At 42.5% G+C, this 20,887-nt stretch overlaps 1 protein-coding gene across 1 annotated transcript in view; it reads left to right on the top strand.

The window, feature by feature from the left end:
* Positions 1-19,578, top strand: part of BMERB1 (bMERB domain containing 1) — a 94,447-nt gene extending 74,869 nt beyond the window's left edge. The window contains exons 3-6 of the mRNA XM_020777593.3: positions 4,204-4,277; positions 8,920-9,034; positions 15,109-15,191; positions 18,300-19,578. Of these exons, the coding sequence (XP_020633252.3) occupies positions 4,204-4,277; positions 8,920-9,034; positions 15,109-15,191; positions 18,300-18,421 (394 nt within the window). The 3' untranslated portion in view covers positions 18,422-19,578. The remainder of the gene's footprint in view (positions 1-4,203; positions 4,278-8,919; positions 9,035-15,108; positions 15,192-18,299) is intronic.
* Positions 19,579-20,887: the final 1,309 nt, after the last annotated feature.

Raw genomic sequence — 20,887 nt, 5'->3', positions numbered from 1 at the left:
GGTTTCCTATATACACTTCTATCCAAATACAGTGGGGTCTCTACTTAAGAACTTAATCCGTATTGGAAGGCGGTTCTCAAGTCAAAAAGTTCTCAGGTCAAATCTGCATTTCCCATAGGAATGCATTGAGAACCATTTGATCCGTATCTGCTCTTTTCCGTCCATAGAAACTACAGTAATGATCTTTATTCCTTATGCACCAGCACATCTTAAAAAGCTGATTTTCTATCACTTTATAATTTTACTGTGAACTATATCATTCAAAGGAAACCATATCAGAGTGTAGTCACACATATTTGCTACATTTCTAAAGTCAGTTTTAATAAACTCAGAACAAGGGTAAGTAAGGCCCCATGGCAGGAGATCCTAACAAGAAAAGGAAGCCGAGAAGGGTGGGAACTTCTAAAAAGGGAAATTCTAAAGGCACAACTACAAACAATTCCAATAAGGAAAAAAAGGTGGGAGACAGCAGAATAGGCCAGTGTGGCTTCACAAAAACAAAAAAGGACATATATAGGAAGTGGAAGGAAAGCCAGATTACAAAGGAAGAGTACAGACAAGTAGCAAATAATTACAGTGATGGAGTTAAGACAAAAGATGAGAATGAGCTGAGATTGGCAAGAGACGGTGAAAGCAACAACAAAAAACATTCTTTAGGTATGTGCATCAGCAAAAGACAGACAAAAGAAACAGTGGCTCATTTACTTAATGTGGATGGGAAAATAATAACAGATGACAAATAAAAGGTAGACGTGTTCAATGCCTACTTTAGTTCAATCTTTTCCCAAAAGACATTCAAGCACAGGCAAATGTGAAGTACAACTGGAGGGGGGATAGGATTTCAGGTTGAGATTAATTAACAGATAGTCATTCACACCTCACTAGTTTGAATGAGAATGTCGTGAGAATGGCTGATGGTCGGATTCCTAAAGATCTCCTGTATGGAGAATTAGTGCAGGGAAAGTGTCCCAGAGGGAGACCACAGCTGCAATACAAGGAGATCTGCAAGTGGGATCTGAAGGCTTTAAAAATGGACCTCAACAGATGGGAAGCCCTGACCTCTGAGCATTCAGCCTGGAGGCAGGCGTTACATCATGGGCTCTCCCAATTTGAAGAGACCCTTATCCAGCAGGCCAAGGCAAAGAGGCAGTCCCAAAAGCAGCAAAATCAGGGAGCTGGACAGGGGACAGATTGTATCTGTCTTCAGTGTGGAAAGGATGGTCACTCTCGAATTGGCCTCCTCAGCCACACTAGACGCTGTTTCAAGTCCTTCATACAGAGCACGTTACCATAGTCTTTCAAGACTGAAGGATGCCTAACAACAGTTTGAATGAGTTCAAACCCCTGGGGCCAGATACATTAAAGACTATTGAAATAAGTGATGGAAGAGATCCTAGAACTACTGTTTTTTTTTAAAAAAAAAATTGGAGGACAGGTGAAGTGCCAGATGATTGGAGAAAGTGTAACATTGTTCCTATCTTCAAAAAAGGCAAAGAGGAGGAACTAGGGAATTACAGACCAGTCAGCCTGATATCAATCCCAGGGAAAATTCTGGAGCACCTTATAAAGTAGCCTCTCTGCACGCGCCTTGAAAACATTGCAATAGTAACGAGAATCCTCCGAGAATAATTTTATCTCATTTTTTGATCAGGTAACCTCCATAGTAGGCAGTGGAAATGCTTGTAGATAATATATCTTGACTTCAGCAAAGTCTTTGACAACGTGCCTCATGATATTCTGATTGGCAAACTAACTAGGTACGGGCTGATTAAAACAACTGTCAGGTGGATCCACTGTTGGTTACAGAATTGTACTTACCAATGCTTCTTTCTCAAACTGAATGGAGGTAACATGTGGTGAACCCCAAAATTAAGCCCTAGGCTGTTCTTCAACAGTTTTATTCATGATTTAGATGAGACGCTGCAGGGAATGCTTATCAAGTGTGTGGATGACACAAAATTGGGTAGAATAGCTAATACTCTGGAAGACAGAAGGAAAATTAAGAAATATCTTGATATGTGCGAGCACTTGGCTGAAAACAATAGAATGGAATTTAACAGGAATACCTGCAAAGTTCTACACATGGGGTGGAAGGGAACAAATGCACAGTTACAAGATGGAGGATATTTGGCTCACTAATGCTACGAGTGAGAAGGTTCTTGGAATTATTGTAGATCACAAGCTGAATATGAACCAACAGAGCAATGTGACTGCAAAAAAAGACAAATGCAATTTTAGAATGGATTAACAGAAGTATAGTCTCCAGAGCCCATAAGGTACTAGTTCTCGTCTATTTGGCACTGGTTAGGCTCATTTATAGTACTGTGTCCAGCTCTAGACACTGCACTTTAAGAAGAATGCCAGCTAACTGGAACAAATTCAGAGGAGGACAACAAGGATGATCAGGGAACTGGAAAAGAATTTGTTCTCTATCATGCCAGAGTTCAGAACATGTAATAATGGGCTCCAGTTACAGGAAGCCAGATTTCAGCAGAATATCAGGATAAATGTCTTAACTGTTAGAGCAGTACAACAATGGAACCAATACATCGTGAGATGGTGAGTGCTTCAATGCTGGAGGCATTCAAGAGAAAATTAGGCAACTATTTGCTAGATCTTCTTTGATTTGGATTCCTGCACTGAGCAAGGGGTTGAACTTGATGGCCTTATAGCCCTTTTCCAACTCAATTATTCTATGATTCTATGATGTCTCAGATTAAATAGTCAGTAAACCCAACTTTCAAAAAAGTATTTTTCATGCAGACAGTTATAAAAGAGGACACAGCATTGTCTCAGAAAAATACATTTCTTCATGTATGAACTCTGCTTTTTTGATGAAGTTCAGGAAAGTCATTAATCCAATACAGTGGTGCCTCGCTTAATGATTGCCCAGCATTACGATGCATCTGCTTTACGACGATCTTTCTGCGATCGCAAAACAATGGTCTAAAAGGGGGAATTTCGCTTTGCGATGATTGGTTCCTTGCTTCGGGAACCGATTCTTCGCAAAACAAAGTTTTTCTAACAGCTGATCAGCGGTTTCAAAATGGCCACTGGGTAATTAAAATGGCTCTCCGCTGTGTTTAGGGACAGATTCCTCACTATACAGGCAGCGAAAATGGCCGCCATATGGAGGATCTTCGCTGGACAGTGAGTTTTTACCCCATTGGAATGCATTGAATGGGTTTCAATGCGTTTCAATGGGGTTTTTATTTTCGCTTTACGATGTTTTTGCTTAACAGCGATTTTCCTGGAACAGATTATTGTCGTTAAGCGAGGCACCACTGTATTATGTTTCCAAGTTTAGTTACATGATAACAGCAAATCTGAACTATGTCTTGTGTGTCTATTTTTAAAAGGTATAACATAAGAAGGGGCCTTCAGAAATAGAGATAGAAGGACATGCTTCTCCATATAGTATACAGTGTATTTATTCTGGTGGCCTACACCTAGTTCCCAGTACAGCCAATGTTCAGCATTGGATTCATGGTCCAAACTCTCTCATGAACCTTAGCCAGACGGACAAAAAAACTTATCTGGTGCAAGGCAGGTTCCTTATATTGCTGTTATGATCTGTCATATTGTTTCCAACTTATGGTGATCCTCGAAATCAACGGTTCACAATCTTGAGTCCCCAGATGTTCTTGAACTGCAACTCCCAGAAGCCTTCACCACTAGGTATGCTGGCCAGGGCTTCTGGGAGTTGCAGTCGAAGAACATCTGGGGACCCATGGTTGTGAACCACTGCTATAAATTGACGCCCAAAATATCTTATGTGTGAGATAAGGTTTTGTAAACTAAAAAAAAGCGTGCTAAAGAACAAGGCTACCTTTATCGCGTTAAGTCATCATCATTTTTATCCTACTGATTTGCACTTTTCTAGTGAGTGTGCTCATGACATATCCAAAGTACAATGCCCCAGTTTTGTCGTTACACCTTTAGCTTCTAATGAGATTTCAATCTTCTTCATTTTGAACCCACTAATTTGTCTTTCTGATGGTCTAAAGTAGTTGTAAAGCTCTTCTTCAACACATTTCAAATGGATTGGGGTTTTTTTCTGCCACCTTTTTTCATTGCTCAGCTTTCACATCTGCAACCATCAGAGCTTCCTGATGACTCCCATGGAATGAATTTGAGAAACACAGCTAATGAAGTTACGTTATGATCTTTCCTTCTCCTCTTCCTCCCTGTTCTCCCCTCCAGGATGGATGACATTCAGTTGTGCAAGGACATCATGAACCTCAAGAAAGAGCTACAGAATTTAGTAGCAATCCCAGGTAAATTTTGTGTGTGTGCATCCTAATGTGCATGCATTTCAAAAACAAAATCCAGCAACACCAGCAACTCCTTCACTTAGTTCCATTCTGCCATCGTAGAACTCTTGTCAATCAGATTGCAATTGCCAAAAATCTGAGTAGATCTGGTTAGAAAAATAAACTCTACATATGCAAACCAGAAACAACAATGGGATGAGAATTAGGCACAGCACATGTGTTCCATTTCAATAAGAAAAAGCCCAATGTTTTTCACAAGCCTTCCATAACTAGTTACCTCCCAGTTGTGTGGGTTGTGTTGGCTGCTGATAATGGGAGGGTCCAGCACATTGTTGAAGCAAGGAAAAATAATGCCAGAAAGTTTCTGTGAAGGTTGCTAATTTGCTGTCTTACAAGGCAAAACTTCCTTAGACCATCATTACCGTCATATAAGGTAAGAACTTCTCAGTTGAAATCCCCAAATTTCTCTGCAGCACCACACCCTCTGCTTTATACCTTAGTTACAAAGGCACAGCAGCAGCAAAACTGTTGTTCTCCTAGCCTGTGGAGTGATGTTATTGTGCAGCAAAGCAAAGCAACATTCTACAAGGTAATTCTAAAATTGGGGCAGCCCAGAAAATTATAACTTTGAAATTTATAACTATGAAACCATAGTCTGCTTTTGCTCTGTGCCAGATTTGGGAAAGTTTGGGCAAAGGGCTTTTGAGATAGGAATTTTTAAATGTAAAATGTCCCTAGATTTAAGGTAAAAGGTAAAGGTAAAGGTTCCCCTGGACAATTTTTGTCCAGTCGTGTTCGACTCATCCCCGTTTCCAAGCCATAGAGCCAGCGTTTTTTGTCCAAAGACAATCTTCCGTGGTCACATGGCCAGTGCGACTTAGACACGGAACGCTGTTACCTTCCCACCGAGGTGGTCCCTATTTATCTACTCGCATTTGCATGCTTTCGAACCGCTAGGTTGGCGAGGAGCTGGGACAAAGTGATGGGAGCTCACTCCGTCGCATAGATTTGATCTTACGACTGCTGGTCTTCTGACCCTGCAGCACAGGCTTCTGCGGTTTAGCCCGCAGCGCCACCACGTCCCTTCCCTAGATTTAAAACAGATCAAATAAATGGAAGATACCCATCTTGCATATCTTGAAAGAGAATGATTGGCCTGGCCCACATTTTTAATTTGAAAATAATCCAGGCTGCAGGGACTGAAATATTTATCCTTGAAAAAGGCCTTTCAAAAGGGCAAAATAATGTACATTTGTTGAAAAACAGTCATGACAATCGGTTTGTGTTTGAATAAGAAGTGGTTAACATGAAAAAAGGAGTCAATGTCTGGGATTTTCCCTTGCTTGGTGTCACTTGGTGAATGGTAGTGAGCACACGAGGACATCTTGACTACTACCATTAGTCTACACAACATTCAGGATTCCCTTTTTTATGTAGAGTTTATCCTTTTTCCTGCTGGCAAGGCAAGGATGGCATCAGGACATTTCCTGGCATTTTGAATTGTGGATACAGAAACATAATATCCTACATTCAGTGCCTAGTGGAAGTGCCTAGTGGAAGACCAAGAAAATGAGGCCAACATGGTGCAATGCAATTTTATTAAAACCAAAAGATACATGCTAGGGGCTGTGCTCTAAAGGCGAGCAAAAGCCCCTAACAAAGATAGCGAAAGACCCTTATACCTGAGATTATCAGTTTCTTACGCAAAAATGCTTGAGGGTTGTTGGGCGAGACCTGGAGAGCACGTTTTGACCGGTTTCAGGACTGTACTGGCCATCCTTGATAACATTGTATTGTCCAGGCCCTGCCAAAGGCCCCTTTTCAACGTTACAAGGACACCCCTCTATCTCTTCCTACAGACTACACAACAGCATTAAAGAATGTCAGAAACATACACACGTAGGCATGGCGACCAATGAAAGCACAATACATTTTCAATATAACACACTCCTGTAAGACTGGCAGTTTTCTTGGACAATGTATAGGAGCAAGGAATACAGTAATACAATTTGATAAATGTAGACTAACAATTCATCCCTTTTCTTTTGTTCATCAATGTGGTCGCTTTTATAGACACCTTGATGAACACTTAGCTCATTTAATAACAACATACCCTGAGTCCAGTTCTACCTGTGAGCTGATTGAGGGTAAGTCAGAGAGTACCATATACATTGAAGATGGGGAAGGAAAAAAAACCCTCATGGCCTTAATCCATGCCCTTGTCAATGATATACCTGAAGGACTTGATGCATAAGATGGAACATGTTTGCACCCTATTCCTGCTCCAGAGCTGTAACTTGCAGTAATTGAGGACATTGCAAAGAAACATATTTCAACTAAACATTAATAGAAACTTTCTTATGCTAGAGCTGTTCAATAGAGGAACAGACTATCACAGGATGCAGCATATGTTTCTCTGTTGAACTTGTTTAATTAGGGTTTGCTTGGCTGTCTTTTGAGGGATGTGGTGGTGCTGCGGACTAAACCACAGAAGCCTTTGTGTGCCGCAGGGTCAGAAGACCAGCCGTCGTAAGATCGAATCCACGCGATGGAGTGAGCTCCTGTCACTTTGTCCCAGCTCCTCGCCAACCTAGCAGTTCGAAAGCATGCAAATGCGAGTAGATAAATAGGTACCACCTCGGTGGGAAGGTAAAACAGCGTTCCCTAGTCACGCTGGCCACGTGACAATGGAAACAGTCTTTGGACAAGCGCTGGCTCTATGGTTTGAAAATGGGATGAGCACCGCCCCCTAGAGTCAGACACGACTGGACTAAAAAAAAATGTCAAGAAGAACCTTTACCTTTATCTTTACCTGGTTGTCCTTTGGGGATGCTATAGCTGCAAGAGTCCTATACTGAGCAGAGAGTTAGACTAGATTAATTCCATGTAAACTTCATCCCTATATATATATTTTTTTTCTGTACAAAGGGTCTTGGGGACAAACAAGCACACAGACTCCAAAACCACTTCATAATGACCAATGGGATTTGCCCACCAAGGCTGATCCTTGACAATGTCTCTGATAATGATTGGTTTCCTAACAGTTATTTGCTTCTGCAAATTTGTCCTCTGGGGAAGTGACCTGTTTTTTTCATTCATCCTCAAGCTATCTCCCAAATTACTCAAGAAAACAGCTTTGCTTTGTATTGTTTACCACCTTCTCCTCTGCACCTAAGAGTCATTTATAGTTCTCACAGGACCAATTAATTTTCCTTCTAGTCTGAGAGTTGCAGAAATCCATTGCTTCTTAACTGCAGCATCCACAAAATACTGTCCTTTTGTTCTTGAAAAAGAGGCATATTAATTACCTGAATGTCTAAAAGGTACCACAGGCTATTTCCAAATGATAGAAGTACTTAATAAAAAAATCCTTTAAAATATCTTAACTATTTAGAGGTACCTTAAATTGCTTGTTATGTTAAACATATTGAACTGGTTTTCTCCTTGTACATACAGCTTTGGGCACCGTATGATAAGGGCCTAGACATTGAAATTTACCCCTATATAAATGGGTAACCATTTCCAACTGCCAAGGCCAGTTGGGCAGATCCTTATTTGTCATCTCAAACAATAAAAAGTTTTGGGCCAAACCTGGAAAGACAACTAACAAAATGTGCTCTTCCTAAATACACTAGTTTGTCCAGCACTGCTAAATGTTCTTCAAGCTTGACATCTCAGATCCTCTTTTTGATGACTGCCTTGGCATTAGCTAGCTCATCACTAAGAGGACACCTGGGGAGAAGCCCAGCCTCAGTAATTCAGCAGATAGATTCCTCTTCCAAGTTGACTGGAAGATGTCTGCTAATATAAAGGTGCCAGACCTGCTGGAGCAAAAATAAGTTTCAACCAGCAATTATACATGTGGGCCAAAGCACGTGCTTTGATGAAAACTTACCCTGCATCCAATCAAAGTGTAGAATTCAAGACATATAGAGGCACTGCAAGGATCCTTCTCAAAAAAAATTGTCTGTACTATTTCCAAGGGCTTCAAATTAGAATATTAGAATAGTTTGTTTAGAATGCCCAATTATCTATTCAAAATAACAATCCCCAAATTTAGGAAAGCTTTCATGTCAACTAGGTTTAATGTACTTCCATCTAGACTACCAGAAGGTAGATATTGCTAATCAAGCCTGCCCTTGCAATGAGGCAGAGACTGAAAGTGCTGATCATGTCCTCTTTAAGTGCTGTTTCTATCGAGATATTTGGAGGGGTCTCCTCTAGCCCATATTGCAACAATTTCAAGGGTGGTCCAGAGAATTTTATGTTGTGCTCTTACTCTCGGACGAGAAATCTGATATAACTAAAACAGTGACAAAGTTTTGTGTGGCAGCAATGAAGTGTTGCTGTTCCCTCCTTGCACCAATTAAAGCAATGCTAGATGTTTAGTAATGGCCACACTGTGAAACTATGGAGATTCTATAAAATTTAGTCATATTGCAATAGGTTGTATATTTTTAATTGTATTTTCGTGTTATACAGTACTAATATTTGAATACATCTGCTGGTTAGTGACTGGAATAAAGATCAGTCAGTCAATCAACTAACAAAATGAAGGTCTGAAGTGCATGCTGTGCAAACTGTAATTGGATGAAATAAATGTATCTTCTTTCAGTCCATTTCCTGTTTCTATCTTTTTGAGCAGAGAAAGATAAGACCAAGCTACAGAAACAAAGAGAAGATGAATTGATCCAGAGGATCCACAAACTGGTGCAAAAACGAGACTTTCTCGTTGATGATGCAGAAGTGGAGAGATTAAGGTAAAATATTGTCTTGTGGGGGAACAGGAGTGAAGAATTAGGGCAGTGGTTCCCAAAGTTTTTCAACTCATGGCTCCCTTTCCTCCCTGACTCTGGGCATCTTCTTCCCCAGATTTGACTCCCAGCCTGCCCCTTGGGCCTTCAGCCTCAGGCAGGCGGGTGGGCGGGATCTCTCTCTTCCTCTTCCAGACTGCAGCACCTCACAAGGAGGCAGAGCCAGAAAGGGCGGCTCTTGCCCCTAGACATCTCCACCCCTGGCAACTTAGCCCCTGTAGATGGAGGGGTGTGGGGCTGGCCCTCTCTGGAGGGCTGTGACAATGGTGCGGGGTGGGGCCCTTGCCTTCCTCCCACCAGCCCTGCTTTCCATGGCCCGCTGGGTGGAGCTGCTGGGTGGGGTCAGGGACAGACACCTCCATGGGCAACAGACAGCTCAGAAGGCAGCCCAGTCCGCCTGTAAGCAAGCAGCCGGGGTGGCACCCACGCCAGCCAGGCCAGGCACGAGAAACTTAGCTCAAGGAGGCAGCCGGGATTGGGATCACCAGGCACTGCAGAGGATATGCGGCGGGAGGATAGAGACCTTGCTCTATATTCCCTTCCCTTTCCTGTGGCCAGGGCCGATTCAAGGCTCTGGTGGACCCTGGGCAAAAAGTACAATACTGCCCCCCCTCCCTTACCTCCCACTTAAATAGGTCACACAACATGAACAATGTAATATAACATAAATAAGACTGGCTCCCTAAGGTAGCAGTAAATAAGTGAACAAATTTTTCTTTTCACAACAATGAAAAGAAAGTCTAGCTTATGACCATACACAAGCCTTCACTACTAGAAAACAAAAAGTGTTTCCAAAGAAAAACCTGCAATAAAAATAAGAGTCTTGGTGCCAATGGGCTAAAGTGCTACCTCCTATATGAGTACCAAAATAAACACTTTGAATATGTCAATTTGCTGCTCTGGTTATGCTCAGGAACCAGTAAATCAGGAACCACTTTTTCAACCATCTGCCATGCCACAATGGATCCTGGACAGGCTGTCTGCCACGATGTTCATCTTGCCAGGGATATGTTGAACCTCAAAATTGAAACCCTGTAAAGTTAAACTCCAGTGCTCTTATTTTTATTGCTTTTGGTTATGAGATTTCATCTTTTGCAACCAGACTAACGCACGATGGTCAGTCTGCAGAACAAATCTATGTCCCCATAAAGACGGGTGGAGATGTTGAAGTGTTCATATCACAGAAAAAGGCTCTTTTTCAAGTACAGAGTAGGCGCTTTCACTGGGGATTAACTTCTTACTGAAGTAACTGGTAGGATAACAAATCTCATCATTCCCTTTATGCAACAACACAGCTCCTAATCCCCAATCTGAAGCATCAGTCTGTGTGACGGCCTTCCTCAAGACTCACAAAGGGAGGTCATCATGTCACTTTAAAACCGTTCACTCTTCTTTACTACCACCAACCATTCCTTAAAGAATCATATAGCAGGCCAGTATAACTTTGAAAAATAAGAACTTGGTTTATTGAATACAAAAAGAAAGGAATGGTAAATCACTTGTTAAAGGAATAATCAATTACTGTTTCTCAGGCACTAGCTATCACAGACTCTTTCTCACTGACTCTAATCTCTTTAACTCGCAGCTCAGACACTCATTTCTCATCTGTCTGCTATCTCCTATCTGACCCACTCACACATCACACACACCTTATATATCACAGCTCCTCCCGCCTCTGCACCACCCTCCGCCCTCTCATTGGCTGAGATTTTCCCTCCCAGCTGTGATGGACAGGAAATGCTAAGGCTGCCCGTAACAGTTTGTAGCACAAAAGGTTTGTCAAAATCAGGTGATTTCAAAATAGGAGCAGAAACAATTTTAGTTTTCAAGCATCAAAAGCTCTTTGACACTCTGGTGTCCAAATTATTTTGACAGGCATGCGTTTTTTGGTGAGCTCTGTCAAAGGAGCTGTTGTATCACTGAAATTAGGAATGAATTTAATGTAGTAACCAACCAGGCCTAGAAATGATTGAACCTGTTTCTTTGAAGTAGGAACAGGCCACTGCAGGATACTGTCCACTTTAGCCTGAATCTATTGAATCTCCCCTTGCCCAGTCAAATGACCCAAATAAAGAACCTTCACTTTTACCCACTGACATTTGCTGGCTTTGACTGTCAGACCAGCGTTTAACACAGTTTCAATGTGAGACATGTGAGGAGCAAAATCAGAACTAAATATAGCAAGATCACCCAAATAAGCTGAAGCAAAGGGTAGGTGAGCTAACAGTTTGTCCATCATCCTCTGGAAGGCTGGGGCTGCGTTCTTCAATCCAAATGGGAGATGTAAAAAACAGAAAGCCCCTATGTGGCTTATGAAGGTTGTTTTGTCCACATTCTTCTAATTTTAATTGTCAGTATCCAGAACTTAAATCTATTGTGCTAATGAACTGGGTGGAGGCTAGGCGTTCTATTAGGTCATCCATCCTAGGTAAAGGGTAGAGGTCAGGAACTGTTAAGCTATTTAGCTTCCTGTAGTCCAAATCTGACCTCATCCAAAAAATTTTCCCAAAGCATTTTTCTTTGGCACAATGACAGTAGGATTGGCCCATGCGGAATTGCTTGGTTCAATAATACCCAACTCTAACATCTTTTGAATCTCTTTCTCAATCTGCACAGTGTGAGATCCTATCGCTCTATAGGGACTGGACATCACAGGTGGGCTGTCTCCAGTGTCTATAGCATGGGTGACTAAGTCAGTAGGACCAGGTTTGTCAGAAAACACACTCTGGTAATATTCCAGGATTTGAGAAAGCCATGCCTGCTCACCAGGAGTACCTGAATGAATAAAATTTTCCAGCCAATTTCCAGTATTTTCCAAATCAGACAGAATGTCCATAGGCTCTTCCTCTGGCTTAACACAAGCCGCTTGACACCTCAGAATGACAGCTGCTGTCCTGATATGGTTTCAGGTTGTTAACATGATAGATGGTAGGATTTTCCCCAGAATCAGGCATCTGAACAAGGTCATTTACAGTCCCAACATGTTGCAACACCTTTCCTGGGCCTTCCCATGCAACGTCTAATGTATGAGGCCTGAAGGGGTTCAAGATAAGAACATAGTCTCCCACCTCAAACTCTCTGTGCCTTGATTTGAAGTCATGGAAGAATATTTGCTTAGCTTGGACCTGCTGTAGATTTTCTTTAGCCACCTCCTGAATAGCTTTCAGCTTCATCTGCAAATTGTACACAAAGTCAGCAACAGACACTGAATTGGCTTGGATTATGCCTCCTCAGTCAGCCCTCAATAAGTCCCAAGGTCCATGTAGATTCTTCCCATACACCAGTTCACTAGGGGTTAATCCACCCAGGGATTCGCAGGGTGCAGATTGGTAGGCTAGGAGGATGAGGGGGATCACTTCATCCCATCCCCTACCAAAATCCTGTACATAAGCCTTAATCATTTTGAGCAAGCTGGGGATGATAAGTCACACTGAAATGTATTTTAGTACCGGCCATTTCACAAGCTCTCTCCATCAGTTCACTTCTGAAAGGACCTGCCCTGTCACAAATCAACACAGATGGAATTCTAATCCTTGCACAAACTTCCAAAACACTTTAACACTTTCTATCGAGATATTTGGAGGGGTCTCCTCTAGCCCATATTGCAACAATTTCAAGGGTGGTCCAGAGAATTTTATGTTGTGCTCTTACTCTCGGACGAGAAATCTGATATAACTAAAACAGTGACGAAGTTTTGTGTGGCAGCAATGAAGTGTTGCTGTTCCCTCCTTGCACCAATTAAAGCAATGTCAGATGCTTAGTAATGGCCACACTGTGAAACTATGGAGATTCTATAAAATTTAGCCATATTGCAATAGGTTGTATATTTTTAATTGTATTTTGTGGTGACAGTAGAGACAGGGTAGGCCTCGGCCCATCTGCTGGTCTGGCAGACAAATGTGACAACGAAATGCTTCTGTGACTTAGATGTCACAAGAAGAAACAAAGTCTCTCAAAGATTTTGCCACATTTGGCCAGTAAGAATGTTGAGTGACTCTCTGTAGTCTTGTAAATCCCCAAATGTCCCAAAAATGGAGTAGAATGTGCCAGTTCCAAAACCTTCTGCCTATAATTTTGAGGCACCACGAGCTGACTAGACGATTCTAAATCAACTCTAGCATCAGAAGCGAACTGGTGGTACAATAAACCATTCAGATCCCAGTAAAAAGTCATAGACTTAGATTGGCTCAATACTTGGGGCTGGTCAGCTTGAGACTGCAAAGCAATTAAAGAAGGGTCAGTTTCTTGAAGCCTTTTGAACTCACAACTTGCTATTTCTGTGACAATCCCCCCTCCTGGGCTATTACATTCTGGAAGAGCTTCTTCTGGTTTCCCTACAAAAAGAGTACTTACATTGAATACCCAGTGTGATCTACAGTAGTGAACAAAGCTGTGGCCTAGGACTTAGGTGACGTGTTTTCAAATCCTCAGTTGTTCATGAATACTCACTGAAGTTTATGGGGAACTGGTTAATCCACTCCTTAAACATCTCATATGCCTTGAAAGCTCTATTACGGTCCTTGTAAGCTGGTTTCAACTTGATGGCAATAACATTACACTTTTCATGTTGTAAGGATACTGCAAGGATGTGTCACGTTCCCAGGGGTTTCAACAGGCAAAAGTCCAATCAGCCAGTCTAGTATCAGAAGTCCAGAAGATGCAAAGCAGATACCAAAATGCCAAAACCAAAACACAAACAGTAGTCAGAAGTCAGAGTCCAAAGCCAAGGGTCCAGAAAACAAGGTCCAAGATAAGCAGGGACCATGGATGCAAGCCAGCGTGTTGACTTGTTGCTTCCACAAGCTTCCAGGCCTTGGGGTGCAGATTTTATAGCAGCAGCAGTCATCTAAACTCTTCATCCTGCTAAAACTCAGGGCTCATAGACCTGATGTTCCTATGGGAAGCATTCGTGCAAGCCTTGGACCTTCATGTCATGAACCCTTGCCGAAGCTTATCCCTCACTCTGGCTACTGGGGGAGGAGAATCTGGTGGTGATTCAGTTGCCTGCGATTCTGATTGCCCAGCATTTTCCTCAGTGCAATTAACCCCTCAGATTCCAGATCTTCTTTGACTGAACTCATGGCAGGATGCAGTATCTAAAAGCGGAATTCAATGCCAGAGAAATGCTTGGGGATCGGTTCCGGTGATGGGTGGGGCCAAAGGCAAAGACGTGGGTCAAAAAACCCCAGGAATATTTTAGCTTAAAACTCTTACTGCCACTCAATAAGTTTAAATGAATGACAGTGATGATTAAGATATACAGTATATCACAGAAGAGAGTACACTCCCTCACATTTCATAAATATTTTAGTATATCTTTTCATGTGACAACATTGAAGAAATTACACTTTGTGGCCAATTTTGATATTGTCACTTAGGGTTGTACCCACTTTTGTTGCCAGCAGTTTAGACATTAATGGCTGTGTGTTGTGTTATTTTGAGGGGACAGCATATTGGCACATACAAGCTGTGTACTCACTGCTTTACATTGTAGCCAAGTGTAATTTCTTCAGTGTTGTCACATGAAAATACATACTAAAATATTTATGAAATGTAAGGGGGTGTACTTACTTCTGTGATATACTGTAAAATACATATCTCCCTTCCAAAATAGGGGGAAATGTACAAAAGCTTGGATGGAAATCATCAAAGGAGAGTGTCATGAAAAACTGCAGAGGACTGTGTTGTAACTTCAGGAAAACCAGATTTGGCCTCTGAGCCGCCGTGTCCTCCCCTGACCCTGTGTCATAATTCATGGTTGTTGTTGTTGTTGTTGTTGTTTTTCCATGGGACACCATCCTGGGCACCACAGAGATGTATGTGGCCTAAGTGTGGAATAATTGCTTAATTTTTCCTTGCCTTTTATTCCTTGCTTTTCACTCAGAGCGTATCTTAACAGGACTCGTAATGTCACAGATTTCCTTAAGCTTTAATTTTATTTGACTAATGCATTTTGAATTCTGTAAATTCCTTGTTGTGTGTTTTGAAGATCTGTTTCCTTCTGTTTTTCCTGTACACAGAGAGAGGGAGGAAGACAAGGAGATGGCTGATTTCCTCAGGATCAAATTAAAACCATTGGATAATGTCGTAAAATCACCAACCAGTAAGTTTTCAAAACTTTCCAAATGTTGGTTAGACTTCAAGCTGGCTTCTTAGATGCCAAGAATGTGATCAGATGGCCATTTGTCTTGTTGTTTGGTCTGCTGCCAGGTTTGCTCCTTTTCCCAATGATCACAAGATGTAATTGCTGCAGCAAACCACCCCGTCCCCAGAGAGATCCTAACCACACCTTTCTGGATCCCTGTCAGAGGCTTCTCTCTCTCTTTATGTGGGATCATTCCTTTTTCATTCATTTCCAGCACGTGCAATTGCTGGAAATGAACCAAAGTAGAGCGTGCAGCTGTCAATTTATATTTCTCTGCCAATTTACCAATAAGTAGCTTAAGACAGCTTAGCCACTTCATGATATTTGGAAACAATTCCTATGGTCTCTAGAGAGTAAAGAAAGTAAAATTTGTGTGTGTTTTTTTTTAAAGAAACTGTTAGGACAGTGCTGATGTACTCTACCTTTCTGAAAAAAAAATCAAAAATTGAAAGCTTCCTTCGAAAAGCATGAAAGGAGGGGATTTTTTAAAGCTCCAATAAACATTAATTGCATTAAAAAGTTCCTTCCTCTGTTTCTCGTCAGAGCAGAGTGAGGAAACAGTTTTTAAAATCAATTATGACAGTGATGATGTGCTGCGTCATTTATGGAATTATTTTTAAAAATTAAACTCTTCCTCCCCTAAGGAAGAGGAGACAGAAGGGGGCACAAGCAGGTGTTTTCCCCCCAGCCTTCTTACAAGAGCCAGATTAAACTGGTTCACTTGAAGTGCATATGCCATATGGATGCAAGGATTGCACCAAATAGCACACCAGACCTCTGCCAGACCCAAGTGACTGTGTTTATCCTGCAACTACCCACTCCAAATGAGCTCATGTAGACAAGCCCTAAGATTCTGGTAGCTGTTTTTCATTTAGACATATGAGCAGCATGAAGAAGTTCCTTTTTAAATGTAACAGTAAGGTGATACCCTTATTGAACCATTAAACAATCACACAAATTGCAAGCTTTACTATTATAACTCCCAGAATCCCTTAGCTCACAACCATGCTATCTGGGCATGCTGAAAGCTGTAATTCAAAAGAGGAACTCTTCCAAGCTCTATACTTGTCAGTTACCTTCTCTGGATGCAATAGAATGGATCACAGGAGAGCTTATGTTTTTCATGGAGACCGATTCATTTCTGCCACCTCCAATTGATAGGAACTTGACAAGTACCTTTGCCACTTGCTGCCTGTGCCCCCTGCTTCAAAATTTGGGGCACCACTGCTTTCTAGAGCAAACAGCTCAAGCTGCATAGACTAAGGTATCTCCTGAAGGTGGGTTGTATTATCCATGTGGTGCAATCATTAGCTTAGTGTCTGAGCAGTTGCCTTATGGGTTCAATCCCTGGAACCTCCATCCTAAAGGATCAGGTAATGCCAAAGTCTTTTCTCTCCCAGTCCATGAAGAGCTAATTTGGTCATTGTAGACAATTCTGCACCAGGTGGGCAAATCATTGGTAGGAGAAAGGAGCCTCCTATGCATAAGCTTATGTAAAAGAGTGAGACAGTAAGTTCAGGAGAAGTTTCAGATGGGGTGGGGAGCCTCCTATTGCATAGGTAAAGGTAAGGGTTCCCCTTGACAATTTTTGTCCAGTTGTGTTTGACTCTAGGGGGCGGTGCTCATCCCCGTTTCCAAGCCATAGAGCCAGCGTTTTGTCTGAAGACAATCTTCCGTGGTCACATGGCCAGTGCGACTTAGACACGGAACGCTGTTACCTTCCCACTGAGGTGGTCCCTATTTATCTACTCGCATTTGCATGCTTTCGAACTGCTAGGTTGGCGGGAGCTGGGACAAGCGACAGGCGCTCACTCAGTCACGTGGATTCGATCTTACGACTGCTGGTCTTCTGACCCTGCAGCGCAGGCTTCTGCAGTTTAGCCTGCAGCGCCACCACGTCCTTTCCTATTGCATAGCCTGTGCCTAATACAACCCTAGGCATGCACATGTTCCCAGATTATTTCACTAGCCTGAGACCCACAACACGTTCGCTCCTTTACGCTGCCACCAGTTGACCTCTGTCAACACCCTTTAATTAGAAAGATTGAGGTCCATGCCGAGTATAAAGTTTAACAAAACAGGTTTATTGGTTACATTTCGCTTAAACAGGTTCTTCACAGACTTTAAAGTGTTCATTAGATTAGTAATAACTTGTTTAACTCTCTCAGCTCTCTATCCGCACTCTTAACTGCCTTCCTCAACTCCACACTATACCACACGCTCTAGTTCCCACAGAGTAACTTTTACTTCAGACTCTCACCTCTGACTCTAACTCACCAACTCACTCACTCCCCCAAAACTCCTCTTCTCGCCCTCACCCCTCCCTTCTGGTTTCTCTGGCTCCGCCTCCCAACAGCTCCCATTGGTACATGCAAATAATCTCCTACACGAGCCAAAGCAGGGTGATCGCCACAGAAGCCTTCTTAAATTCAGTTGGACTTCCTTACAGCCCCACCTACTCATGCTATGTTAGACATCAGTTTTGAGCTAGAAGTGGATAAGGCCTGGCCCTGATGTGTGTGGGTGAGCAAATGGTTCACTGGACAAACCCCTGGCTACTGTGGGCTGCACTACTGCTGCCGCTGCCACCACCTCTGCTGCTGCTATTCGGGGCACGTGTGAAAGATTCTACTCATCCAGCCTGCCCTTGAAGTTCAGCATCTTTTCCTGAGATGCCCTATGGTGTGAAAGGTTGCGGGAATGTCTTGTTGCACTGTAGAGGCCTGCCAAATGGAAGAGCAGATTGTGCCCATCCTTTCTGGAGAGAAGGGAAGGGATGGAAACCTTGGTATTCAGCAGTGCCAGATTTCAACATGGTGTGCTTGTTCCATGGCAGCTGGGGGAGGAAGAAGTGGAAACAGCAGGGGCAAAAACAACAGGCAGGGGCTGCATGCGCCATTGGACACAACAGCAGAGTTTGCCAGTGTTGCTTTTCACATTACAATGCCCAGAACTGCTCAGACATGAAGGCTTCTGAAGCTGTAATCCAGCAAGCGACTTTTCTGCAGTGCTTCCATGAAAATTGCAACTAGGGTATTTACCAAGTTTCCATTCTGACCCTGACAGGTACACCTGCAGAGAAGAAGGCAGAACCTCCACCACTTCCTCCAAACAAGCCCACCATTGCCAAGACCGGAATTGCTCTCCTTAAAGATTGCTGTGGGACCAGCCAGTGTGCCATCATGTAGCTCCCACCGCTTGGGCACACCTTCTTTTCAACATGCTTAACCAAGAGACAAAAAACTGTAGTGTGGGGGGAGAGAAGGACGCAAAGCATCCTGATATCTTGATAGTGGAGTTTTCTGTACTGTTTCTTACAGTAACTGTTGTAGTGCTGAATGTTCCACTTGGTGACTCCTTCACTGTTGCATGGATTACTCAGCGAGCATGCCTAGGTTAAGACAAGGAATATATCTAAATATATAACAGAGAACAAAGGAGACTTGTCAAGAAAAGGGGGGAACAACCCTATACATATACAAGAGAAATGGCTCACCAAGTAACAGTCAGATTTGATTTTTTTAATCCTTACGTAAGATATGCATATCAAGACGACAATGTCCCCCTACCCTTATGTTGGCTGAGAACTAAAAGAATCATACCAAGTAACCTGTAGAATAGCAGTTTTAATAGTCTGTGTGTATAGGATGCATTTGACACTTTTCCCCCTCAGTAGGCAACATTCAATCTGTGGACAGAAAAATGCGGCGTGCTGGTTACCTTTTGCAACAACAGATGCATTAATAAATATTGTAAATAGAACAATGCAGCTAATAGTGTAGTTTGAAGCTGCCAAGAAAGTTATCTATCATTATTGTGATTTTTCAGTCACTGGCTGTAAATCTACAGGACTTTGGCACACAGAGAACAAAGGACAAATTCTTTCCTGTGGGCTGTTCTTCTTCTTCTTCTTCTTCTTCTTTTTTTAAAAAAAACATTTTAGTGGTTTATTTGTAAACTAGTCTCTTGGTCAATTCTTAGCACTGGTTGCTTAGTACAGTGATAAGCAATTATGGTCTGGCAGCAATTGGCTCACCCCTGAAGAATCTCTTGATCACTATGGGAAAGTACCCTACAGCTTCCATAATCCACTGGCAGAATCAACTGTCCCCTGATAATGCTAGCTGTATGGTTTGAACGTTATGGTCCGGAAAAAAAAGGTTTCCAATCTCTTCTGTCACTGGTGCACCTTGTCCAGTCCATCAAGGTATTTATGTCACTCCTCCTCGACTGTAGATTTGTTATGATATTAAGTGATGAAGGGTGTACATACTTTATAAATAAAAAATTAAGAATGAACAACCATGTATAATATAATAATAATAATAAAAGATACAAGACTATACTTAGACCACTGTTGCATCCAAACCTAAATCTATCCAATGTTCAGCATCAATTATTTCATAACAGCATAAAAAGAGATGCAATTGTCTTTCCAACGAATTAAAACATCAGTACCCATGGTTTCAGTTATCTGCTGCCTGAAAATATTACATTAAAAAATTCAGAAATACATGTTTCCAAGGTGCATCACCAGAACTGGCCACTAGAGGGAAAAAGAGGTTACTTACCTGTAACTCTGGTTCTTCGAGTGGTCCTCTTTGAATTCACACTAATGGGTTAATCTGTGCCTGAGCAGAGCAGCCTCAGAAGCTTCTATAGCTTTAAGCACTTGGTGATGGGACCTCCCACGTAGGCTGTATCACTGCCCCTGGCACCCACTGCCTCAGTTCCATAGAACTGTCCACTGCTGTACAGTATATTAACAGATAGTACAGCAGGGAGGAGATTGGGACGTGTGAATTCATAGAGGACCACTTGAAGAACCAGAGTTACAGGTAAGTAACCTCTTTTTCTCCTTCGTGGTCTCTGTGAATGCACACTAATGGGTGACTAGCAAGCTGACTTACCAGGAGGAGGGCGTCACAACAGGACAGAAGCCAGTACAGCTCTTTCCACAGCAGCCTCTGCCTTGGCCCGGACATCAAGGCGATAGTGTGCTGCAAAGGTGAAAGGTGTAGACCACGTCACAGCGTTGCAGACATCGGTGAGGTCAACACCATGCATGGATGCCGTGGAAGAAGCCACTGCTCTGGTTGAGTGGGCTTGAACAGTGGCAGGCAAAAGCTTGTGGGCAAGCTCATATGCCAGCTTGATTGTAGCAACTACCCATCTGGAAAAGGTTTGAGGTGAAACCGGAGATCCTTTGAGTGTCCTTGAAATGACACAAATAGTCACTGAGAAGAACAAAAGTTCTTGGTTCTAGATATGTAGTAAGCCAGGGCCCTCTTAACATCCAGAGAGTAGAGTGATTTTTCCAAATTAGTCGTAGGGTTAGGAAAAAAGGTAGGAAAGACCACCGGCTGATTAAGGTGGAAAGATGTGGCCACCTTCGGGAGAAAGGAGACATCTGGGAACAGTGTGATTTTGTCAGGGTGAAACTGTATAAAAGGTGGTTCCACCCGCAGCGCCATGAGTTCACTCGCACGCCTTGCCGAAGTGACAGCAAGTAGAAAAGCCGTCTTGAAGGTAAGTAGTTTCAATGACGTGGAATGGAGGAGACATCAACTTCCGGAGGACCAGCTGAAGAGACTACTGTGGCGTGGGTGGCTTGTAGACCAGGTGTATGTTGCAGAGACCCTTCAGGAACTGTT

This window comes from Pogona vitticeps, chromosome 13 (genome assembly GCF_051106095.1).
Source record: "Pogona vitticeps strain Pit_001003342236 chromosome 13, PviZW2.1, whole genome shotgun sequence".
Classification (NCBI taxonomy): domain Eukaryota; kingdom Metazoa; phylum Chordata; class Lepidosauria; order Squamata; family Agamidae; genus Pogona; species Pogona vitticeps.
This window is presented reverse-complemented; position numbering and strand designations above follow the sequence as displayed.